The following is a 25417-nucleotide window of genomic DNA, read 5'->3' as shown; positions in this document are numbered from 1 at the left end:
ATCCCCTTTTTCTATATTTCTCAACTCCCACTGAAATGATGGCTCGGTTTTTAATTTTTAATGGTTATGATGGGCAAATAAGACATGTAGAATTTATGAAAGGACATGTTTCTTTATCAAGTATTTCTATTTCTGGGCTTTCTTCCTCTAGAACAAAAAAAAAAAAAAAAAAAAAAAAAAAAAAAAAAAAAAAGCCAGACTAGAAACAAAGAAACAACAGGCAAGCAATGTAGGATGGTGTAGGATGGTGTCCTACTTTCTAGTAAGGGAGCTGTAGTGAAATGTGTCACTTGGGTAGCTATATTTAAGGATTAGCTAGAGACAGAGTGTAATTACACTAAGAATTAGATGCTAGACATGTTGAATACTAGTGAAAACTGCTACAGTGTCACAGCTGAAAGGAAGATCTTTACTATCAAAGACCAAAGTCTTCTCTTTTAGTGAAACTGTTTAGATTCATTTGCTGACTCAAAGCTATATGATCAACAGTTTCAAGTGCAACCCAGCTAGGTAATTTCAAGGCAAGGTTACTGTGGCAACCAGATACAGTGTTATTTCCCCAAAGGGCCTGAGGCAGCATGTATTAACTCAGTTACTAAAAACAACCTCAATTTGTCTAATATTTAATCCTAGAACGGCTCAAGTGTTAAGAAATACAAGTATGTTGTAGGTATACATGGCTGTATTTGTTTACTGACAGTCCAGGCAGTTTAAGAGCTTCTCACTCTGTACACCAGAAACCAAACCTACAGATGAGAGAAAAGCTTTAGCAAGTGCCTGTTGTCCTGCACACACCAGCGTGGCCAGGCCCATCAGCAAAGAACAGCGTACATTCAGAGCAGTGTCCACAGGCAGAGGACTCAAAACAGGCAAGATATTAGTTATGCACAGCAGCTCCCTTTTCATTCTTTATTCCAGTACTGCCTTGCAAGCATTTCAGCAAAGGATCACAATAGAGGCTGCACACATGTGAATACCAGCTCTTTCAGAGCAGTAAGGACTGCAGTAATTGTAGCATTGGTAGCAGTTCTCTTAGCAACACATTTTCTAGCGCAGGACCACTCCCCTAAGCAGTGTTTGAATGAACTAAGGACTAAGCTTACATACTGGGCAACTGCTTAACTCCACGAGGGATTTCACTCTTGCTCTGTGGGAGGATTAGGATCTATGAAACTTTGCTAACTGCTGTTAAGAACGTTGTAGATTCATTCAGGGTTCTTGCATCCTATAAGAACATAGGAACATCAATCCCCCCTCTCTCCCTCACTGTAAAGAAATGACACTTACCTTTGCAAAGATGCACAGCAGGGTGCAGCTGCACGGTTCTCCCCTGCCTGGGTAGAGGTTCATCTCCTGCTGTAGGGACCAGGAGCAAACAATTGCCCTGTGAACATGTAACTCGGACACAGCTGTTGTCAGGGGATCTACAGGTGACTAAGATTGCATGGTAGGCTCTGGTACCATATGGTACCTTCGAGCCTAGAAATCTGTCCAGCATCTCCTGTCTCCTAAAGGGAATTGATTTGCCCTGTAGAATCAACCCCTTTACAGTTAAGGGCAGGTTAGTGGCTATTTTTGGGAAACACAAATTTTATTCTTGAAGAGAAAAAGCCTGGGTTTTTACTTTAGGTCTCAAGTTGCCTGCTAGTACAAACTTATGCTTCTCTGCATAGAAGTTTTGTATTTAGAGAGGAAAGTTGACAGGAAGATAAGTGAGCTCAGCATCAAGTCAAATCCTAATCAGCCACCCATATGCCTGTAGTATAGTCCCTGGAACAAGTTAAATAAGCTGCTGAATGGCAGTAGGGAAGCCTGCAGCTATCCTGTCAAATCAGTTTTGACAGACTGCAATGTGGAATACAATACCTTCTCTCTGACCTCTCTACCACGTATGTCCATAAAGAGGAATTACACAATTCAAGTGCAGCGACTTGTTTTTATCAGATAAAGCAGCTTTTGCCTCAGCAATTAGCCACACTGTTAAACACAGGAGTTTCTATAAAGTACCTGGCATCTTTAGCTGAGCTACTACAGTTTGCATGTGCTGCTAAATTCACAGCCTGAGAATTATTGTTTTATTGAGCTTAACCTTGTACTGAGGTTCAGGAATAAACTGAGAAGCGAAGCATCAGAAAACTACGCAAGAATTACTTGCTTAATCTAGAGAGAAATAAAGTAGAGGAGACAGTTTAGGACACAAAAAGCCTTTATGTTTGAGAAGTTAACCATTTCAACAGAAGACTCTGAAGTATTTTGCAACTACTGTTACATTGGACAGTCAAGGATACAAAACTGCTGACAGAAGCAACAGTGGAGAGCACCAAATTAAAAAATGCATGCTTCAGCACAACTGCACAGATTCCTTCTCTCAATGAATACTTGCCTGCTCAGACTATACTTAACTCCTACCCATCTCAACTTCATGCCTCATCCTCCTCTCCTTCCTCTTCAAACTCGCCCTGCTCATCAGCAGTGGCATCCTGGTATTGCTGGTATTCGGAGACCAAGTCGTTCATGTTGCTCTCGGCCTCCGTGAACTCCATTTCATCCATGCCCTCGCCGGTGTACCAGTGCAAGAAGGCCTTGCGGCGGAACATGGCCGTGAACTGCTCCGAGATCCTCTTGAAGAGCTCCTGGATGGCCGTGCTGTTGCCGATGAAGGTGGCCGACATCTTGAGGCCGCGCGGGGGGATGTCGCAGACGGCCGTCTTGACGTTGTTGGGGATCCACTCCACAAAGTAGCTGCTGTTCTTGTTCTGCACGTTGAGCATCTGCTCGTCCACCTCCTTCATGGACATGCGGCCCCGGAAGATGGCGGCCACCGTCAGGTAGCGGCCGTGGCGGGGGTCGCAGGCGGCCATCATGTTCTTGGAGTCGAACATCTGCTGCGTCAGCTCGGGCACCGTCAGGGCGCGGTACTGCTGGCTGCCGCGGCTGGTCAGCGGGGCGAAGCCCGGCATGAAGAAGTGCAGCCGCGGGAAAGGCACCATGTTGACGGCCAGCTTGCGCAGGTCGGCGTTCAGCTGGCCGGGGAAGCGAAGGCAGGTGGTCACGCCGCTCATGGTGGCCGACACCAGGTGGTTGAGGTCCCCGTAGGTGGGAGTGGTCAGCTTCAGGGTGCGGAAGCAAATGTCATAGAGGGCCTCGTTGTCGATGCAGTAGGTCTCGTCCGTGTTCTCCACCAGCTGGTGCACGGAGAGGGTGGCGTTGTAGGGCTCCACCACCGTGTCCGACACCTTGGGCGAGGGCATCACGCTGAAGGTGTTCATGATGCGGTCGGGGTACTCCTCGCGGATCTTGCTGATCAGGAGGGTGCCCATGCCGGAGCCCGTGCCTCCGCCCAGCGAGTGGGTCAGCTGGAAGCCCTGGAGGCAGTCGCAGCTCTCCGACTCCTTCCTCACCACGTCCAGCACAGAGTCCACTAGCTCGGCGCCTTCCGTGTAGTGCCCCTTGGCCCAGTTGTTGCCAGCCCCGCTCTGACCTGCGGGGCAGACCACAAGCCACGTGCCACATCAGCGCCCCACCCCGGGGACAGACACAGGTGATGCCACTGCCCCTTCCCTCTGGGCCCCTCCCCTCTCTGCTATGGGGATTCAGGCTCCCCAGCTCCCTTCCATACTCGCTCCAAGCCTTTTCTGTGTGTGGAGTTCCAGGAACTCCTCCGTGCCACAGTCACTCACCAAAGACAAAGTTGTCGGGACGGAAGATCTGTCCAAAGGGGCCGGAGCGCACGGAGTCCATGGTGCCGGGTTCCAGGTCCACGAGGATGGCACGGGGGACATACTTGTTACCTGTGGGGGGAACCGGCAGCAGCAGCAGCGTTACAGCCCCGCAGCAGGCAGCCGGTGTCACAGGAGCCCTGCTGTGCTCCCTTCCGCTTCCCCACAATTTGCTGCTGAGGGCATGGAGGGTGTGGGAATTTGCAAAAATCCAGGGATGGGAAAACAAAGCAGCCATTTAAGCTATGCTGGGGCGTCACCCATTGCGGGGAGGGCTGGGGGACCCCTGCCTGCACACCCTATTCCCCCTCCCCCAGGAAGGCCATTACAGAGGCTTATTACCGGTGGCTTCATTGTAGTAGACGTTGATCCTCTCCAGCTGCAGGTCGCTGTCCCCGTGGTAGCTGCCCGTGGGATCAATGCCGTGCTCATCGCTGATGACCTCCCAGAACTGAGGGGACAGACGGGTGGTCAGTGCCGCCACGCCCCTCTCTCGCCCCCCGGCCAAATCCCCGCCACGTGGCGCGCAGGGATTCGCCACGCGTGGGTGCGGCCCCCCGGCCACACCGAGCCGCTACCGCGCCCTGCACACCCCCCACCGACGGGAGGGGTGTGGCACCGCCCCTCCGCCCCTTCCCCCGCCCGCCCGGGACCCCTGCAGCCCGCGACGGGCTGATGGACAGCAGCTGATGCCCCCGCCCTGCCCTTCTTCCCCAAGGCGTGCCGCACCCACGGCGCGGATGCCCTACCGCGCCTCCCCCTGTGGTGAAAGGGCTGGGAACCGTCCCGCGTGGACCCTCGCAGGGACGGGCGAGCCCGACGGTGCTCCGTAGCGTGAAGTAGCCGCCCTGCCTTTTCGGTAGCGTTATCCCCGGGACACGCGGAGCCCGGCTGAGCGGGCACCGCCCCACGCGCGGAATCCCGGGCGGACGAGCGGGTGGCCGGTCCGTACCTTGGCGCCAATCTGGTTGCCGCACTGCCCGGCTTGGATGTGCACGATCTCACGCATGGTGCCGGTGTCTGAGGGTGCCGCCCCGCTACTCCTGCCGCCTTCACCGCCTGCTCCGCCCGCTCCTGCACTCGCAGCTGCGGCGGCCGCGCCCCTCGCCGCCCCTTAAATTGGGCGCCGCGCCCCGCCCCGCCGGTGACGTCATGCGGGAACGGCGCGGAGCCAATGAGCGCTCGGGGGCGGGGCGAGCCAGGGCATTGTGTCCCGCGCGGGGGGCGTGGCCAGGCGCGGGGGGCGCGGCCGGGGCGTGGCCGGCGGGAGCGGTCGGGGCGCGCCGCCGCCGCCCCGCTCCGGTGCTGACAGCGGGGACAAAGGCGCCGAGCGCCCCGATGGGGATGCCGAGCCGGGCCGGGCCGCCCACGTGTGAACCGCGGAACCTCCCTGCGGCCGCCGTCCCACCCTTCACCCTCCCGCGGCTGCCGCCGCCGCAGCCTTTTGTTCCCCGTGAAGCGCAGCCTTCCCTGCCGCAGCAGCGGGCGTTGCCGTCGGGGGGGAACCCCGCGGCTGCCCCCGCCCCCCCCGCCAGTGTCTCCGTTCACACGGTGCTAGCGGGAGACTCCCTCCCCCGTGGAGGCACCGTGCGCCCGCCGGCATCACCAGGCGCCCATGGTTGCCGCCCGTGTGCCCGCACAAGCCCGCACCGGCGATCAGGAGCCCCGCGCCCTGACCCGGTTTATCCACCCTCAGCACTAGGCGGGTGGGCTTCCCTCCAGCACGGGCTGTGCGCTGATCCTGTCCGCCAGCCCTGCCTGCCCTCGAGCGTTCCCCGCCTGCCTCGCCTCGGTGCCCAGCTCGGCTTCTCTTTCTATGCCTAAAAAGGTCGGATTTGGTCCGAAGCTGAGCCAGGAGCCGCTCTCCAGCCAAGGGCGCTGCTCCGCGCTGTGCCCCGTCCGGCCGCAGCCACCAGCAACCCGCCAGCAGACACAATGGCGCGGGGGCTGCTGCACAGGGCCGGGGGCTGGAGGGGGGAGGTTCCCTCAGCTCTGCAGCAAGCGGCTCCCGCTCCTCGTCGCTTCGTTGCGGATTTACAGATGCTGAGGGATGAAGAAAGGAAGGGAGGGGGGAGCAGGAGAGGGTTGAACATGTGGTCCCCGGAGATGATTTCTTGTCCCTCACTTTATTTTTGAGCAGCCCCGTGCGTCACCGCGGGCATTACAGCGGTGGCGGGACGGGGGCCGTGGCAGCGGGCAGGGCACGGCACTTGCCCGCGCCGCCGGAGGAGGAAGAGGTCGCAGGGAGGAAGAGCAGGGGCAGGGCGGCTCGCGCCGTGCCCTGTGCCCTTCGGGATGGTCAGCCCGGCGTGTCCGCTCCTTCTCGGCATCGCCTGATTCTCCCCACGGTCTCGGTGTGCGTGTGCAGCGGAGGGAGGGCGCGGCTCCCTCGGGAGGCTGCTCCGAGCCACCGATAGCCCGGCAGGCTCCCCGTTGCCAGCGCCGGGCGGGACTCCACTAAACCCCCTTTTAGTGACCCACTAGATTAGGCTACTTCGTCTATTCTACACTTCAGCTACTCTAGACGTGCAAATTAAAGCACATCACCATTTTCAACCCATATTTCTTCGATATATTTCTTCTTCTTCTTTCCCTCTCCTTTGTTCTACACACGTGCCGATGTCCCTAATCTCTCTAACCTGGTTTATGCAGATCGATAATCTTGCATATGGATTACTCCAGATCTGATTTTACCTTCTTCCAAGGCAATCTTCAGCACAACCCGGTTTCCTCTGATTGAATGCCAACGCATCCACACCTTTCTTTTGTTTGCCTTATGGTGAGAAGGCATCCCATTTCCAAAAGGCGTGCTAGAAAATACAGCCTCATGTTTGTTTCTTCAGTAGTGATTTTGAGAAAAATTAATCTGATCATTTGCAGTCCCTGTGAAATCTGTTTTTACTGGCCCAAGCCAGGAACAATTTAATTATTTGGTTGACTACACTTCACAAACAATGTGTAGCTGTAATTCCAAGCGAACGTTTTTTTGTGGCATGCTAACTGCATAATCAACATCCCCATCTATAATTATTTGTTCAAGAATAGCTTGCAGATTAGCAGCTCCAGGGGACCACTGACCGCTCCAGGTAATGATTCAAATTAATGCCAGCCTTTCCCATGACTGCGGGTGTGCTCCTGAAAACCCTGTCACAGCAGAGCTGGTGCAAAATACAGGTACTCTGACTCTTTGCTACTATTATTTCCAAGTATCCTGCCTGTTGTACACTGCAGATTAGTTTTTTACGAGGAGAATAACAGACATTTCGGTGTGAAGGGGAGTAGCTGATTTTACACATCCTCCATACCTACGCTAAGCTCATTCCTAACAGCTTGAGGCTTCAAAGGAAGCCATTTTAAAATCCAATTCAAGGAAAACAGATTATTAACAGTGGAGGAAAGAAACCCACCCCAACAGCTTTGCCTTAAAATAAACTAATACACCTCTTCGAAGCAGGGGGGATTCAAGTATATCTACTGTATAGAACTTGTTGAGACTGTAAGAAAAATAGGTGAAATGTTTATTTTTAAAATAAATAGCTGCTTTTCACAGGGATGAGAGAGGAAACCCAGGTCAGCTTTTCTGCAGCCCCTAGACCAGACTCCTTAGAGGTGAGTGCAGCCGTTCAAGTCACTTCGGGAGACTTCAGACAAAGTCCATTTTAATTCTAAGGTGAATGTTTGGGACTGAGGGTTCCTCAAAGGTTCGGCACAGCTCGTTGTGAATGACTTGCAGGGAAATGAAGTGTTCAGCTGTTGGCTGCCCGTGCCTCTCTCCCCCCTCTGGCTCTGCCTCACACTGCTGTGTCTGTCAGCGCAGCCCCTGCCCCAGCGCCGGGGCCGGCCCTGGCTGGGCTCCTCCATCCCCATATCCCTGGCAACCGCCCCCCCGCCCGGCAGGGAGAAAAAAAAAAGGAACAACAAAAAAAGAGCCTGCAACATTTTCACTCGCCAGGCTGATTTCCCAGGCTGTAAAAGCACTGTGGGTAGGGGACTGCGGGAACGGCGGGAACGGCGGCAGGGCGGATGAAATGTCAGCTTGCAAGGTTGTTCACAGTCGTTCTCGATATTAGAGAGGAGGAATAAGACAATCTCAGTCAAGAGTTCTTGAAATGAAACTCAGAGGATCAACCCAGTTTTATCTAATATGTGCTCTCCACATAGCTGCCTTTTGTGGTTCCCATCCTCCCACTACAAGGTTGGGTGTGATCACCGTCAGAGCCTCTGTCTTATGCTGTTGAAGGGGGCACGGGTTAAAGAAAGTCCTGGTTTCCTTGCTAGATGCAGAAGGTTGCAAAAGCCAGCTAACAAAAGCCCAAGAGAAAGACTTAGTAATTTTAATTTATAATAGAAAATATGTGCTTTTGTGGGATGTGCTGCAGCATAGATTGTGGATCATTAGAACATTTTTTCTAAAAAGAAACTTGGACCTGTCCCATGGCTCAGCATCACATTTCATGGAGATCCCACTCCTTGTCTGTGGCTGCTCTCAGAAGGATGGAAATTCCTTACAGACCTTGAAGTTATGCCCAAACTCCTAAGAGAAGCACCTAGACCTTCTGTATATTGAGGGAAAGGATGCTGTATTATACAAAAATTAGAAGTTTGGACTCTCATGAGTTGAGGTCTTAGACTACAGACCAAGCTGGACATCTAGAGTGGCTCATTAGGTCATTTAGGGCAAACCAATATTTTGCTCCTCGGCGTGAATCATTGTAACTCAGCAGAGGGTCAGTGAGGGGTGGGCTGGGAGGACACTGCTTACATTTGAGAGGAACTCAGGGTGGTGCAGGTGGAGAAGGAACATTTTGCAAACAAAATTTTGTTGAGTATCTCCGTTTCCATGTGTCTTCATGGTTTTGCAGACAAGTTGCAGGCTGTGTCAGTGGCTGGAGCCACCTGTGCCAGCTGCTGGGAAAGGACAAGGCTGGTAGTAGCCACAGCTCTGTGCTGTGACCCTCATTACTCATGCTCCCAAAAAAACCCCTGGCTGTAACATAGCTCAGCTGCACTGCCTGCACCCAAACTCCTGAGAAAATTGCTAAGCTGTGGGAAAGTCAGCAGCACAGCCCCCTGCCTAACAAGAAAAGGTACAAATGCAGGCAGAGAGAAGATTATAAGAACATGATCATCAGTGGCTGAAGGACAGGGTAGAATCAACACCAGCATGGAAAGCTGAGAGGCAGCAGAAAACTGCAATGCATCAACACTGAGGGGTGCGCTCATGGGAGCAGCAAAGTCCAGCCCTCTTCCTTCTGCCTGCAGCTGCCTGGCCAGCACACCAGAGTCCGTTTCTGCTCATCAGTGCTTTGCTTAAACCCCACAGCTCATCAAGGCCAAGCTGCCTTCAGACCTCAGTACCCAGGGTTAATGCCAATGTGTCCCAATGAGACGTGCACAGGGAGATCCAGGACTGGAGAGTGAGGGGTGGTTACACTGTCAGCAGTGGCCCCACACCATCCTGTCTGCTGGGTGGGCTCTGATCACCCAACAAGCCCAGTGAGTGAGGTCTGGGCTGTATTCACAGCCCTCATGTCCCCCCAGGGGAGCAGGGTCACCCCCACAGTGCTGCCACACTTGCCAGCAGGGCCCAGGGCCAGGGCAGCTGCCCCATAGCCCCTGCCAGTGCTGCCCATCCTGGCCCATCCCTGGCCTCATCCCTGCTGAGGCCAGGAACTTCTGGTGCATCTTCCCCACAATGGGCTTCAGCCAGATTGCAAGATAATTTTTTTTTCTCTATCACTGCTGCTACAAGTGATTGTTCCTAGCAAATAGTTAAAACTCTGTGAATGTTTAATTTTTTTCTGAGAGCACCTGTGTGCTCACCAATTCCTCTTTATTACAGAATGTAAGGATTTCTTTCACAAAACAAAAGCTGGAGCAAGGCTGTCAGCCAGAACCCCACTCAGTACTCTCAGAAAGGAAACCCCCCAGCCTCAGCTTAAGGACTCTCACTGCAGCACATTGTCAGCAAAAATTACAGCAGTAAGAAGCCACAGAGGAGGCTCTAAAGGACATCCCAGGACCACATGACACCTTTCATCTGCATAGTGCCACATATTGTGCACTTGGTTTCCCATAGCACATAATGGACTTGTGTCAGTGCTATTTCCTGGTTCATCTCATTCACACTAAGGCTGGTGGGTATGCCCCCATATAAGGAAATTATAATATTAATAATAATAATTCAAGCATCTATAAAGTCTTCAAGAATATATAATATCTGGGAATATAAACTACAGAAGTGCAAAAGAGAGATGAAAAATGGTTTCTCTAATTAGAAAATTACTAAATGATGAGAAGCAAAGAGCAGGTAAGAAGAGGCAAAGGGCAATTTGCCTACTACTGGGTGAGAGTGTTGACGAGAAATTGATCTGCTCTCTAATAAATCCGCTTGCCTGGCCCCAAACGTGGCAAGATGTTGAATGGACGCTGGGGTCCCTGAACCAATGATGGTAAAGCATTTTGATTCCTGTGTGCTCTGCTTGCCAGGCATAAATATTAATAAGGTTCCAGCCTCAGTACTGTTGCTGATGCAGCTGTTTCTACATTCATGTGGAACAAATTCAGTAAATGCAAAAGAGCAAGGCATGAAAGAAAATATTCACTTGCTTGTCTGAATTATTCTTGAAATCTGGTCTTGTTGCTTTCTTCCATAAGCAGGATTTTTTTTGGGGGTGTGTGTGTGTATGTTCGGGCTCAAGTAAAATGGGACAAATTTGCACAATTTGAGGATCTTGTTGCAAATGGCAGTTTCAGAGGGTAGAAACGCAGGCAAGACCGTCATTTGCAGCCATCAGGTCAGAATCTGGAAGTGCAGCACACAGGAGCCACATGCCCAGCAAATATTCCTTTTTTGTTTCGACTATCCTCGGTTAAAAAAAAATTCCTTCCACCCCAACGACTCATCCTTGAAACCCCGATAGCAACACGCTGCCCTGCATTAGTACTAAGTCTAATTTCTACTGAATCCGTTGCCTCCCTCGACCAGCTCGGATTTGGTATGTTAGGGAAGCAGGAGCCTTTGAAACCGGTTTGAACAAAGAAATTTTTTTCAAGGTCTTCTGCCACCACCCTGCTCTCTCCTCCCTGCAGTTACATTGCGGCTGGCAGCGCTGCTTGCTGTACGAAAGAGTGTGCTTGTCAACTCGTTAACACTTTTCTTTTTGCCTTTGCTAAAGGCATGATCGTGCAAATTAATCGTAAAGACCTCATCAAGCAGCTGCGTTGGCCTCTCAGGTGCCTCTGATAAGCATTTTCAGAAGAGTGGAGAGAAAAGAAATATGATTTTGAAGGCTGAAAAGAATTGGTCCCCAGATCACTCATATGTGCATTAAATATCTGTCTTACTGGCAAAGAAAATGACTGAGCGATGTCTCTCTCCCTGGCACCAGTTGCTGTCCGGTGCTGGGCTGGAGGGAGATGATCTGGGTGTGAGGAGCTCGCAGCTGACAAAAGCTGGGTTTGGGGGAGCTGTGCAGGGCTGGGCTGTGCTGTCAGTGCAGCAGTACAGCCGTTCTCCTGATGGCAGGATTTACACAAAGGCTTTGATCGTCTGGCTTATTAAAGCTGGAAGCATCCTCACCAAGACAGGACCGTTTCCATCCCTTCCCTCCCCTTGTGCTTTAAGGAATCCCTGCGCTGGAGCTGCAGTGATGAGGAAAAGGCAGCAAAATTGGGGTGTGGTGACAGAGGACAACAGCGCCAGTACTGACATTGTCACTCGGGACCATCCGTGAAGGTGATTGACAGGCGCTTGTAGGGGAGTGTCAACCTGTGCTTGGAGATTTGCCTTGGTTTTAAGGGCTGAGGCCTCACTTTGGCACAGGTGGGGATGCAGGTAGGTAAGCAAACCATCCAGCACTGCCTCTGAGCACACACTGCAGCATTTTACACAATGGCCAAGTGAGGTTCATCATTACAAGGTTTATCTTCTCCTCGCAGGAGCAGGTAGTTTTTCAATTGATTTGTGTAGAGGCTGGCTCAGATTCTGAATGCTTTTAAAAAAATATATCACTTCCAAATGGCATGAATTCCTTTCTCCTGCTCTCTCCTCCCATTTTCCCATTTACGGGTCTTCACAGGATTTAGGGATACTTTTCACCAATTTGTGTTTGCCTCACAAGAAACATTTAACTTCATGTACACAGATCTTTCAATCCTGAGGAAGAATCCACCCCAGGGCACTGAAATAGCAGCAACAGTGCCTGGCACCAGCTTTTTCAAACACAAAAGCAGAAAAGGGACATAATTTCTCATGCTTTCTGAGAGGCAGCAGAGAAGGATATTTTTCAGCTTCTGTTCAAGGGTGAGACACAGTCTTTTTGAAGATGCAGTTTCAGCCTCTTGGAATTGTACTTTGAAAATGCAGTAAAGGTACTGATAACATTTTCCTAGGGTGATGTGTTCTGACAGCCAAACTATTCTGTCTGTTCTGTTGTCATGCAAATAGGGAACACCCCCATCTTTGGCTACTAGTGTGAATTATTATTTTAAATGTTTTTTAACTCAGGAATTTGGAAACAGGTCACTAAAATGATGTTTGGGAAAGCCATGTCCTGTGTAATCACCAATAACACCAGATACACTGATGGGGTGTCAAACAGTAGCTGTTTGATATCCTTGTGCTAGGAAATAAAATACACACCAGCTCTAAATCATGATTTTCAAGAATTGTACTAGGAACTTGGAGATCCTGGCCAAAGCAGCCATATCCTTATGGATCAGGTGACATTTTCTGCTCTCTAGTAATGTATAAATGATTCTTTGAAATATTTACTCTTTTGGCTAAAACACTCTGTTCAACAGAGCAGGAAGGAAAAGCCAAGAGAAAAAAACTGGATTGAGCTGAGGAACTTCTGAGTGAAGACTGGGAGGCTGCTAAGGGACAATGCCAGGTCTGTTAGCTTCCTGCCTTGCTCAGGGAAGAGGATGGAAAATAATCAAAGCTGGTTTTGTACAGTTAGTTTTGCTTGCTTGCAAATGGAAAAATGAAAAGGCCATGGCATCACTTTAAAGAGTAATGAAAGGGAGTGGCTGTTTGGAGAACCAGACTGAGAGGCAGGCCCTTGCTGGCATGTTGAGAATGGGACAAGCCATACACAGGCACATCCAGTTGGACCTGCAGGTTAAGGGAAAATGGAAATCCTGGCATCAGCAGAAGGAAAGTACCCAGAGGGGTGGGGAAGAGACCAGAAGTGCAGCAAGTTCCATAACCATGGCAACAGCAAACTATCTGTCAAAAAAAGGAATTTCATTCCACTCCCAAAGCAGCCTGAATCTCGGTCAAACCTTTGTTTATGTGGCTGCCAGTGCTGCATGTTGAATCAGTAATTTCCATGGCTATGAACGTGACTCTGTCACATTCAGCCTGAGCAGACAAGTGAGCTCTTGAGTCTGCAGCAGACTGATGTTCCCTCTGGTTCAAGAACACTACATACTCTCTGCACTGGCCTGGCACTGGTCTAGGTGACCCAAGGACAGAAAAATATCAGGATCCACCAAGTGTCTCGTATGTCACATAAGATCTAGAAATTGAATTGAGCAATATCAAGGAAAACATTTTTCAGTACTATCTCATGGGTTTTTTTTCCTTCTCAGCCTTTCAAAAAGTCAGTTCCATTAGCCTTTCACACCTGTGCCCTTCCCATCAGGTCACAGGTGTGTAACTACCCCATTGCTCCTGTAGAACTCGCTACAGCTGCTGACATCTATGTAGGGGAGGTGGTGTTGTTAAGATTCTTTGGGATTCTCCACCATGAAGTGGTCTATCTGCATACCAAATATGATTTCCAGTTGACTGCATAAATCTCTTGTCCCCAAGGGGAGCAATGAGTCACTCTGTGTTAGTTCCTCCCGTCCAGCAGCTACAAAACCATGTGTCTGAAATGCTCCAGCAGATCTAAGGCAAGGTCCTCCAATGACTCATATGACAATGAAAGGAAACTGTCTGATTTGATAACAGCAGAAATGTAGTCTGGGCTCACAAAGGTCCTTACAAGCTGTGTGTCACAGGGAGCTGTGTTCAGCTGCAGGGAGATAGGCAACAATTATTGTACTCTTCTAGTCTGCAGAGGAATGAAATAAAACAGGGTAGAAGGGACTGGCAGGAGGCCACTGGGTCAGTCAGGCACAAAACCTAACAGACATGATTTCAAACACACTGTGCAGAGGATCCCAACTGACAGAGAATTGCTGTGCCACTTGCATTCCAGGCTTCATCCCACATGTATGGAAATCCTAACAGCTGAGGTTACAAACCCCAGAAAAAACCCCCAAACCATTACCTTAAGTCTTTTGGAAATCAGGAACTTAATTTCCTTGTAGCAGTGTCTGCCTAGGTACCAGCATGTGTGATGAGGAGGTATTGTAGCAGTTCTGCTAACACTGTCATAGCAGCTGCTGCAGATGTGGAATTGCTTGTACATCTATATTTTGCATCTGCTTACTAGTGCTTTGCAGAGAGGGCTGGCTTTGATAGTGCTTTAGATTGCAAGATTCACAGCATGAACTTAGTGTAGTTCCCTTGCAGATCTCTTAAACTGATTTTCATACAAGTTCACAAGTCTGATTCCCCCATTTTCTGCAACTTTTTCGGAAGTTCCAGCCTGGATTCTCTTTCCATCTCTTTTTCTGAGACTACAACTCAGGCTGATCAACACTTGACAAAGAGTTTTGAGTCCTCAGGTTACCCCTGTGGCCATGGTTAGATGATTCAGGAGCAACTTCCTATCACAGCTAACCAACAACCCATGCCAGGACCCTGACTCATCATCATATTAGATGCACGAGAAAGAAAGACTGGGCCAGCCCCACCTTAAACTGGTTTAGATGGCCACAGCCTCACAACCATGGTAACACTAAAGTGTAAGGAGAGACACTTCTCCCTTTCTTACTTGCCTGATTCTGCCCTCCATGATGGCAGCACAAGTTTTTGAGCAGTGGGACAACAATCTACATCAGAGGATGGATCCAGCTGAGAAAAATCATTCAATGTCAGAAAAAAAAAAAAAAAGGAAGTATTTTTTCCAGATCCTCAGGTGCCTTGATGTAGAGGGAGAGAAAAGAGTCCCTCAGCCATCTGATGCCACTGATGGAAGTCTACCTACAATGAGCATCCAAGCCTCAAATAAAGTAGATCCCTGGAAGCCTGGGACTGCAGCACAGCTACCACAGCAGCAGCCTGGTGTCATGGAGCCTTAACAGAACAGTTGGAAGGTTTTGCTTGGCTTTATCAAGAGTAATTTACTCCTCTGCAGAAGGATGGCAAATCAAGAAAATTAGAACACCCTAGGCATCAACAGGAGGTTCACTGACACACACTAATGGTTACCTGCCTTCTCACATGTCAGATTCACTCTTTATTCATGCAGGAGCCAAAGCACTGAATACATTTTGGAATCAGAAAAAATTGTTGCTCTCAGTGATATCCCAGTTCATAACTATGCTTTATGGGTCTCAACTCCACAGTTACCAGGAAGATTTACTCCTCACTTAAAACTCTACTGGAGGGGAGATGATGATCAGTAAAAATCAAGGTTTAGGATCTAGTAATTCTTAGGGGCAGCCTAACTTTTGGAGAAGAACAAGGTAGATAGAAGTACCTCTAAATCCTAAATACCTTTAAATCACTTAAATACCTTTAAATCACCCTTCCCAGAGCTTGGATCTTACCTGAGCAGGAACACATATGCATCCATATAAACAGGCAGTGCTTTTGCCAAGGTGTGTTTGCTTTATCATTATTTTCCTCTCCAGTGTGTCTACTACTACACCTGAGGCTGATTGCAGCCTCATACCTAACAAATGAAGCAGACTTATGGGTGCTGCTTTCAAGGCCACAGGAAAAAAATATGAGCATTTTAAAGGAAATGTAAGAGGGTCCATACACATATAGAGTGCTTTTCCCTCTTATTTTGTAGGGATTCTCATGACCTTGCAGTGCGGTAATAAAGAAATTCATTTCACACTTGATGGTCTGGTTCTGCACAGCTCTACTCACACACCTGCACTGCAAATAAAATGCTTAACCAGCATTTTAGTCACTAAATGAATGTTTTTCCTTTTCTGAGCTTAAACGAGGATTTTGCATGATTTACAGAGAGCAGCTGCATTTCACAGAAAAGCATTGAATACACGGAACTGCTAACAAGCAGAGGAGCCCTGTGACTTACTTTTAGAGGTCTGCAGGGTTTAGGATAAGGGAAGTTACGGGCACTTTGGACAAGACTCCTGGTGAGAAGAGGAACAGATCACAGCATGATGAAATAGGGGCAGTTCCCTGTAGGAAGAAGCAAGTCAGGAGACAGCCTCAGAAGCAATACCAGACATTTGCACCTGACGTGGAAAGAGCAATGAAGAAAACTCTTACTTCAGTCCAGCAGATGACTTTAACAAAGGTTCAGCACACAAGGAGGCCCAAACTTCTACTTTGTGGGAAGACACACTGAGCTAGAAATTTGTTAGAACAGATCCTCCACTAGGACTCCATTGCAGAAGCCAACTCTGACCCAGCATAGCAAAGAAACTGGCTCTGAACATTTAGAGGAGGATTTGCCTGCATGAATAAATCTGTCTGCAAAGCTATGCAATGCCTTACCTTTCACCCTCGCCTTCTTTCAAGGCAATGGAAACCAGGCAAGAGAGGTTCCTTCTCTCTCAAAAGAGAGACCTAAAGCAGCTCAGGTGAACTGTGCGCTAATATTTCCTCTTCTCTCCACTGATCAAACAAGCCTGGGGCACATTCCTCCATCACCTGCAGGTGTCTAACCAGAGGAATCTCACCACCACCACCTGCGTGGCTCCCAGCAGACATTTTATCCTGTTCCTAGAATTTAATTTCTGCAATGCTCCTGGCTCCCGGCTGTTTTAGCTGGCAGGCCTGCCTACCCAGCTGCAGAGTGAACCTGCAGCTGCAATGAGCAGAGTGCATATAGCCAACACTTTCTCCTTTCCAAGGTGGCTTTTGTCACCTATTTGCCTGTCTGATTTCATAGCTGCCACAGGCAAAGTGTCAGTTTGCAACAGGCTGTGGGGACAGGTTTTTGAGCCCCAACACAATTACCAGCTTCTGCAGTACCTCACTTTGTGGGAGGCCAGCCCACATGGCAGGAAAGGGTCGGGACTGGCTGGACCAGCACAAGCCTGGTGCTGTTTCAGCAGCGAGGCAGGGGACAGACATAGTGGGGGCCAGACACCATACATCCCATAATGCTTTGTGCAAGAAGCAAGTGACAAATGTAGGGCAGGAGGGTGGCGTGCGACCCCCCTTCTCTCCAAGCTGATCCTGTGCCATGGGATGTCGGGGTATGGCAGCTGAGCCGGGCTTAGCTGCCTCCCGGGATTTAGTGTCAGTGCAGCAGCATGGGCAGAAATTAGCACAGGGCTGAGGATTTTTTTTGGCAGTTGCCAGGAGAACGGGAGCGGCTCAGGGAAGAAAAGAGATGAAGGGTTCTTTCCCCTCCACCCATTTCTTCAATGGGAAAATAAAATCTTACCATTTAGAAATGGAAATGTTGATTTCCAGCGGTATGTAGGAAACCGGAGGCAGAGGAAATGCTCATAAAAAGCCAACCTGCACCCTTAACGTGCTTGTTCTTTGTGCAGCGATGATTGTCCTGCCGGTGGCGTGAAGATACATGTTTCCAATTGAAAAGGGCCCACGGCCATCGGGGAGCCGACAATATTCTTATCAGCAACAGACGGTACACTTACTGAAATCCTCTCCAGTAATGACCGACTTTGCTGTGCTGCGGCGGAAAGAGCGATGAGCACAGAATTCACACCCAAAGTAGGGCTTTTAATTATTCACGGCTCCATATTCTCCAGAGCTATGCAAACCCGAATCACTTGCTTTGTAGATCCCCGATGCCGAAAACCTCCACAGCTGAATGAAGCCAAGGTCGCTGTGACCTTCCTCCCCCTTCCCGAGGCTGCACAGGGAAGGCTGAACCCTTTCCCTTTCGTCTGAAACCCCGGGGCTCCTCTCGGGTGACTCCCCGGAGCCATCGGTGTGCCAGGCGCACACGCAGGGGTTCACCTGCCACCTAGCGGGGTTTCCCCATCCCTGCGGCTGCCTCGCGTTATCCCTCTGCCGGGCGGGCGGCGCGGGAAGCCGTGCACGGAGTGGGGGCTCACCGGGGCTGCGGCTGTGTTCCCACACAGGGGGTGTGCCTGCGCACCGGGAGGGCGCTGTGTCTTTTGAGATGGGAGAGAAATAGTGGGAAACGGAGGGGGTGCGCACGGACCGGGGAGAGTGAGAGTTCGGGGGGTAGGGGGCACGGAGGGGGCGCTCCCGGGGGGCTGTACCCCGGGCGTGTTCGTGCTGGCGGGGTCTGTGCACGGACGGAGGGGAGGCTCGGGGAGGGGCGCGCACGGAGCGGGGTGCGGGCACCGGTGTGCGTGTCCGTGTGCGGGTGTTCCCTGGGGGAGTGGGAAGCGTGCAAGCCCCGGGAGCCGAACGGGGCGGGCGGCAGCGCAGGGCCGGTGCCGGGGGCGGTGCCTCCCGGCGGGGCGGGCACGGCGGAGCGGAGCGAGCACCGCCTCTCCGGGGCCGCGGGGCGGGCCGAGTCCGGCTTCCCGCTCGGGCCTTGCGTGCTCGGGCCTGGCCACGCCGGGAGAAGCGGCGATGGAGGCGGCGGGCGGCGGCGGAGCGGCGGGCGGCATCGCCCTGCACGACTTCAGCGGGCAGCTGGGCGAGCAGCGGGTGCACTTCCACGCCATGCGGCTGCGGGACTCGCTCTTCCTCTGGGTGGGCGCCGCTCCCGCCCTGGCCAGCCTGGCCGTCGCCATGTGCAGCCCCCGTGTGAGTGTCGCCCGCCCCCGGAGCCCCGCGGCGCTGAGGGCTGGCCCCGCCGCCTCTGCCCCGCGCTGCCGGGACTAAGCCGTGCCCTGTGCTGTGCTCCGCTTGCAGGACAGCATCCCTGTGGCCGCCTCGCTTCTGGGGGACCCCTCGGACACCGCCTCCTCCTGCCTGGCGCAGCGCTTGGGTAGGTGCGGGGGCGCGCTGCGGGGGCGCGCTGCGCGGAGCCGCCTCCCGCCGGGAACGCGCGGGTCGGGAGCGGGCCGGGCCTCTCTGGGGGCCCTGAGCCGCCAGCCCGGAACAGGGGGTGCACAGGGATGCGGTGCTCGCTGCCCCAGCCGCAGAGCCGGCACTGCTGCGGGTTCTGGCAGCTTCCATCCAATCCACCGAGTCACTTTTCTTTTCCCATCCGTGTACGAGTCTGCGGTACCTGAGTCAGCGGCCTTGGGCACGCTATGCCCTACCAAAGTGAATTATTTGCTGTCCTTATCCTGGCTTTGGGTGCGAGGCAGGGGCAGCACATGCAGCACCTGTCGAGTGGGGTTTCAAGTGACCTGATCTCTGTAAAGCTGTGACACTGCCGAGGTGGCCGTCATGCCAGGCATGTGCACTTTACCTGAAGATGAAGCCAACCTTCATCACATCTCGCACCTTTTAGCCCCCGCATTCCAAGAAGTTCTGGCCTGGGAAGCCCAGGGTTGTCTCACAGATGCCTGGGCTTGATCTGACTGACCCACATGGGCACTGCTGGGGATGCTTCCTTTTCCATCATGTGCAGTGTGCTACAGCTGCTGCAGTAGCTGAAATCCTGAATCTTAACAACAGCTTGCAAACTCCCATGTCCATACTAAAAAGATGAAAAATACACGGCCTAGTACATCCTAGCACCTTCTCAGCTCTGAGAGCTGTGTCATGCTGGTTACTCATCATCACCCACCAGTGGCCGATGCAGCACCAGCTGGTGAACTGCTGAGGTGCTTGTTACCCAGTTTTAGAAACAACATGCTGAGCTGCTCTGCTCAGTCTCACCTTACTTCCTCTGTTTCAGGTGGAAAGGCCACAGAATTATTAATGATCTGTGTGCTGATCTCCATTTCAGACAGTGTGTCCTGAGTTTGTATTGTCAGGCACTTTCATGAATCTACAACACTTTCTTCTCCATGGCCTCATATAAAAAAGGGTTGCTCACAAGACTAATCTTTGAAAAATGGTGTTAGCATCTTTTCTTCTTCACAATAACTTCTGTATGAAAGTAAGAGACTGTTTTAGTTGACCCTGGTGGCACAATTTTCTCTACACACTGAATTCAATCCATTCCACCTCAAGTAATAATTTTATAGGGTACTATATAACACAGCTTCTTTATGTGTAATTAGTGCCTTATCCTTAGGAAGTCAGTAAAAATGTAATCAGAGAGGATTTATTTGGGATAAAGTATAATAGTTTATTCCACTTTCCATTTGATGTCCTTGTCACTCATTTCTTCTGAACCTTGCTCTAATCCTGTGTGTAGCATTGCAGCTCGGCTGACAGCTCTAATTTATCTTAGTGATTGCCATACTCCTTTTGGTTTGTTTTTTTTTTTTTTTTTGTACATATGCTTGCTGTCTCTCTTAAAGGATTTATTACATGTTTCATAGCTGAAGTTCATAGTAACTTGCCATTTCTTCCATTAGCTCTTTCAGTGTTCCAGGACAGAGGCTGCCTGACTTACCTGACTTTTCTCCTAGTGAGTTGTCTCAGTTTTGCTGCCTTTTTTTCTTATCCTTTTCTATTTTTTTCTTAAGGTGCTTTTATTATTTACATTCCTAATTTCCCATACTTTGTTACTGAGAACTGATACTGTTGCTCAGTACTGGTCTATAGGTTACTCTTTGTCCTTGGACTATAATGCACCTTCCTATTTTCTTTTTCTTTGAACGCTTTAGGTGTCTTTTGTTATTTCATCTTAAATTTCTGAGCCAGTTGTGGCCCAGCTAGGCTTTTGGTCCATGTTCCTCTGTATCCATGACATCTATCCACTGGGTTGCAGGTTTCCTTGCCAGTCAGCTCCTTTCATATTATTTTTATATACTGTTCTTATTATTTTTATATACTGTGATCCTGGTTAAGGTATATTATTTTGAGAATGACTTTCTCCTTTGAACCAAAGGTGAAAAAGGTCTATAAGTCTATCATACACTTATGGGTTTGAATAATTGTGCTTGCTCTTTACCTGAGCTTCAGGGAAAAGAAATACATCTTTTTGAAATCTCACACCATAGTCTTTAGGCTGGCTTTGACAGACCTCAATTTAGGTCAACTCATGGCCACTTAGTCCAAATTTATTTATTTATTCATCTATTTTTTAAAATTTATTTATCCTAAGACCAGTGGATCTGCAAGATCATCAACAAGCATCCCTTATTTTTGTTTCACAAAGTGCTTGGTAAGGAAATCTGTGCTCCACCTCAGCTAGAAATACCCATCTTTGCTGTTATTGGTGTTTAGTTTTTCTCCGGGAATTTAAATCCCTGTTATACCCACACAATCTGTAATAGCAGAGATCCTATTCACAGCCAAGTCTGACTTGTACTTCCAAGGTAGCTGTTTTAACCATCCTGACATGTGGTAACCTTCAGGCAGGCAGTTTTTCTCTCCTTTCCTCCCCCCACCATTTTTTCTGTGCAGTTTCTTGTCTCCACAGGCACTAGCAGGAGCAGCATGCAGTGCCATTTGCACATAGCTATTTCTATTTCTTACAATTGCCAGTCGCATTCCATCATCTGCCAAGTGTTCCTGCAATGCCAGGTTTCCTGTCCTCGAGCAGGAGTTTCAGTGCTGCTGTGCAGCACAGTGCACACATTTTCCTTTTTTTTCCTGGATAGTTTGGTAGGGGTCCTAGCCACAACAGCTGCATTTTGTGTGTTGGCTCTATCTCCTTCCTTATTTCTGATTTTTTTTCTGTTGCTGAAGACACGTGTACTTAATTCTTATTCCTCTTTCTACATATATCTATTTATATCTGCTTTTATGAGGTGCAGGGACTGTTTCCCACCACCCTGCGTGATCACTTTGGCACAAGATGTGTCTCACTAGTCAATAAACCTGAATCCTAAGAAAGTTTCATGTAGAATACTGGAGGCCAATTCTTGAGAAAGTCCTTGTCCATTAGTGCCTCCCTCATGTACATATCCTGAAATCACAGTGCTTTGGGCTGCAAAGTATTGTTTAGTGCAACGTCTTCAATCTTCCTTTTGTAGGGACTGGCAGACTCTTGGTGAAAATCACCTCAACCTTTTCTTTGAGTCTTTTTCAGCTGGGCACTGGTCACTTTCATCACGTCTTTTCCAGCATAAATAGTCTACAAACTCATGTCTAACATTTGTCCAGCCTCTTCTGCTCCTGCTGGGCTCCTCTTCAAGCTTTGGTTTGGGCCTTTGCTCAGTACACGGAGTTGTAGGAGCAGATCTGTGCTGCTGTAGTTTCTCCTGGCACTCAGCACATCCCGGACGATGGCTGTCAAAGGTGATTTTCCTCCACTTTGAAGAGCCAGTGGAACAGGGGTTATTACCCAAGCTGCATGGGAAGCAGACCTGCTGGAGGGCTTTTTAGGTAAGCCTTGTCCTTTGCAGTTTTTGCTTTGCTCTGAAGCTGCAGATGGTCTTCCACAGAGGCATGAGATGTGCCCTCTTTTGTCCTTTCTGCAGGAGTGCACATGTCTGGCTGAATCCTCAGGAAGCAGGGACAGAAAAGGTCCCCCTGCCCCTCAGAGCTGGGACAGAGCCTTGGGAGCAGAGGTCCTTGGCACAGGCAGCCCAGAGAGACTCCCAGATTCACACTGTTCCTGGGAACTGGAGCAGCATCCCAGAGACTCTATAGGCAAACATAATTAACAAGTTGAGTTTTGACACTGCAGTGCACTCTGTAGTTTTGTTAGCTGGGATAATGGCATTAATGAGTTCAGAATTAGCATTGCATTCATTTAGGCCATGATGATGAAGCACTAGTGCTTACAAAACATGCTGCTTTGTACCTCAGAAATCTAGTGCCAGGTGCTAATTTTTGCAATCAGAGCACCACGCTGCATTATCTCAGCATTTTGTAGTGCCAAGTCTTAAAAGGCAAATGAATCCTTGCATTTCAGAAGCAGCTCTACTTACTGAGTCGGGAAGCTGGTAACCTGTTAGGATACAAAATAATAAAAAAATCATTTGCATAATGAAAATGCCTTAAAGGAGTTGTTTAACTACATTTTATACATACATATGTGTGGGTTTCTGTATTTAACTATTTAGTTTCCTATTTAGAAAGGATTAAAATCTTAGAAGTCCGAGTGTCTCTATTTTGAAGTGTTAAAAATTCAGATGACATTTTTGAATATTCAGCCGAACAGTCTGATTTGTGTCTGGGGTCATTAGCTCCCAGCTCATTCCGGGACAAGAATATCTCATGACCCAAATACTATTTTTTGTCTTCTATTTTACACAACTCAATTTAAATTTAGTGCCTATTTTCCCTCTATAGTGCTTACATTTTTCAAAAAGTTTAGCTTCAGTAATATATAAGGAGAGCCACAAATTTGCTGTACTACCATGGTAAAATCTAAGTAGGATGGCATTTTATTTATAAAACACTTCTTGGTGTTATCTCTTCTACTCTGATAATTAAATCTTCTTGTCCCACTGGACAGTTTTTTTTGTCACTGTTAATTAGCTCTGTCATGGAAGGCAGCTCTTAATTTTGTAGCACCTCTCTCTAGGTACTTGTCATTACAGTAGCCTGGAACTTGTGCTTGGCTTCATCATGTTCAGCAAAGGCTCTCCAGCCTCTTGGAGCATTCATGGACACTGTATGAAAAAAGGTTAATGGAAACAAAATTGATAGCAAGCTTAGACAGAACTGGTGCATAGCTTTTTGGGGCCTATTAAGGCTTATGAACCTTTTAAGGTTCATTAAAAAAACAGAACTTAATTAATTTGGGCCCAATGACTTTCTTGGGCACTTTCCCTCTAATGTTTTACAAACTTTGAGTTTCAGTGCTAAGAGTCTGTGGTGTCAATTACAATGTAAGATGTTTAAGATGTGTCCAAAAATCCACTACAAGCTCTGCAAGGCTCTCCAGTGGCTAGTGGTGTCTTGTGTCAGGTCAAAAACTAGTTGACAGTCACCAGTATTATATTGTTCACTTCTGTGATGTGCAAAATCTTGCCCTGCTCCCCAGTGGTCAGGGACTTTTCTGCTTTTCATTTATAACTGCACCCAGCACAGCGAGAGTGGAGAACATCTTAGAAATCTGCATGATGTGGCTTTTTTAGAGGCTTGATCAAATACCATAATCACTTTTATATATGAGTAAACTGGCTGACTACTCTGTTTTGTGTTTTAGCCAGCAAGACCAAAAAGCAGATATTTGTCAGCTACAATCTTCAAAACACAGACAGCAATTTCACCTTACTCATAGAAAACAGGATCAAAGAAGAAATGACAGCTTTTCCAGACAAGTTCTGATTGTGCATCATTGTAAAAGAAGACGAAGGTTTTGTTTCAGAAAAACTTACTTCAATTTTCACACTGACATTAAGTTAGTATATTTCTTTTATATTATTTTGATTGAATTTGTGGTTGTTATTAAATACAGATACACTTGACTAGGATTTTCTTTTTTTTCAAATAGAATTTGAATTTTCAAAGCAATTTTTTTTTGCTACCCTGCCAAGTAGGATAGCAAATGGATGCTGCAATGGATGAACATGATTGAAAAAGTGCATGTGGTGTGTGGCCTCTACACAGTACTGGGATCTGATGGTGAATCAGTTCCAAATGCTATCTGTACAATTAATCTAATTAATTATGTGTGTAATTAATAATGCTGTGTACTAGCACTGAACATAGTATAGCAGCTTTTAGTGTTCAAATAAAGAAACCCCACATTTTTGTATGGTAAAGCTGTGACATGAGTGTTACTTTTGTCCTTTTAGCCCCTCTTGGTTATAGTACTGGTGCTAAACAATGGATTTCCTCCCATCCCTTGGGCACTCAGAACATGAGAAGGATTTCACAAAGGTTTATTTATGCATCCCTGAGGACTACATAGAAGGAAAAAGCACAAGCCAAGTTCTGGAGCAATAGATAAAGCTGTCAGGCTGCTAGAAGAGCATCACATGTAAATTGAGCATATACATAAAATCAGAGAGGTCTACTACCATGACCACCAGTGAAAAGCATCCTGCTGCAACATCTCTGGGCTTACTTTCAGGTAGGATGGGTATCTTTTACTAAGGCAGATCCATTGGCTGTTTTTTTTAATGAGATGGCAGCCAGGAGTTAACTATCTAGGTTTTGGTGGATTTTTTTCCTTTCATTCCGAGTTGAGCCCTGACTTGTGCTCAAGCATCAGCTTCTGATACAAACCAAAACTACTAAACTACTAGTGCTGCTTCTAGACAACTGTCTAAGCACCTACAGAAAAGTGATGAATTTGTCTTGCTGTGGTGCTACAATCAGCAATTAAAACCTGTAACTCAGAGGCTGCTGCTGTAGAAGGCACAGCTGCTGAGTCTCTTGTCCAAAAGGGTTCGAACACCCAGTGGCTTCAATGTCTCATATTTGGTGTGGGTGCAGAGGGCCTCTCCTTACCTGGTGGGAACAGCTGCCTGTCCTTGGCTGCAGTTCAAGATCAGAATAGCAAAAAGCAACTGTTGAAGGGTGTTTTCTTTTCAATTTACACCACCGAGGAAACAGAGTCAACTATGCTTCTGTAATTGACTGTAAAGGATAATTACTTGCAAATCAATGTGCTGTTTTAATTAGCCTGATTTACAAACAGCTCATTCTGTTTGTAGAGCAGGGTAGGGCTATTTTCTGAGGCATCAGCTGCTGCTGGGTATTTGAGAAGTCACTGCAAGGGAGCCAGACTAGG

At 48.8% G+C, this 25417-nt stretch overlaps 2 protein-coding genes across 2 annotated transcripts; one reads left to right on the top strand and one right to left on the bottom strand.

The window, feature by feature from the left end:
* Positions 1 to 2188: 2188 nt before the first annotated feature.
* Positions 2189 to 4814, bottom strand: LOC118701244 (tubulin beta-2 chain). Its single transcript, XM_036405880.2, has 4 exons — positions 4672 to 4814; positions 4062 to 4170; positions 3681 to 3791; positions 2189 to 3481 (listed from the first exon to the last, which is right to left on the bottom strand). Exons 1-4 carry the CDS (start codon positions 4726 to 4728, stop codon positions 2421 to 2423), a joined length of 1338 nt encoding a protein of 445 aa, XP_036261773.1. The 5' UTR covers positions 4729 to 4814; the 3' UTR covers positions 2189 to 2420.
* A 13446-nt stretch (positions 4815 to 18260) lies between these two features.
* PSMG4 (proteasome assembly chaperone 4) lies at positions 18261 to 24443 on the top strand. The gene is made up of 3 exons (XM_036405870.2): positions 18261 to 18519; positions 18628 to 18703; positions 23885 to 24443. Exons 1-3 carry the CDS (start codon positions 18343 to 18345, stop codon positions 24004 to 24006), a joined length of 375 nt encoding a protein of 124 aa, XP_036261763.1. The 5' UTR covers positions 18261 to 18342; the 3' UTR covers positions 24007 to 24443.
* Positions 24444 to 25417: the final 974 nt, after the last annotated feature.

Source organism: Molothrus ater, chromosome 1 (genome assembly GCF_012460135.2).
Source record: "Molothrus ater isolate BHLD 08-10-18 breed brown headed cowbird chromosome 1, BPBGC_Mater_1.1, whole genome shotgun sequence".
Classification (NCBI taxonomy): Eukaryota; Metazoa; Chordata; class Aves; order Passeriformes; family Icteridae; genus Molothrus; species Molothrus ater.
The sequence above is the reverse complement of the archived record's forward strand: the minus strand, read 5'-3'. Positions and strand labels throughout refer to the sequence as shown.

Coding starts and splice junctions, on each gene's coding strand:
- LOC118701244 (XM_036405880.2), bottom strand. CDS start 4,728: ATGCGTGAGATCGTGCACATCCAAGCCGGGCAGTGCGGCAACCAGATT. Junction 4,171..4,671: donor GCAACCAGATTGGCGCCAAG/GTACGGACCGGC, acceptor CTGTCCCCTCAG/TTCTGGGAGGTCATCAGCGA. Junction 3,792..4,061: donor CTACTACAATGAAGCCACCG/GTAATAAGCCTC, acceptor TTCCCCCCACAG/GTAACAAGTATGTCCCCCGT.
- PSMG4 (XM_036405870.2), top strand. CDS start 18,343: ATGGAGGCGGCGGGCGGCGGCGGAGCGGCGGGCGGCATCGCCCTGCAC. Junction 18,520..18,627: donor TCGCCATGTGCAGCCCCCGT/GTGAGTGTCGCC, acceptor CTCCGCTTGCAG/GACAGCATCCCTGTGGCCGC. Junction 18,704..23,884: donor CTGCCTGGCGCAGCGCTTGG/GTAGGTGCGGGG, acceptor TTTGTGTTTTAG/CCAGCAAGACCAAAAAGCAG.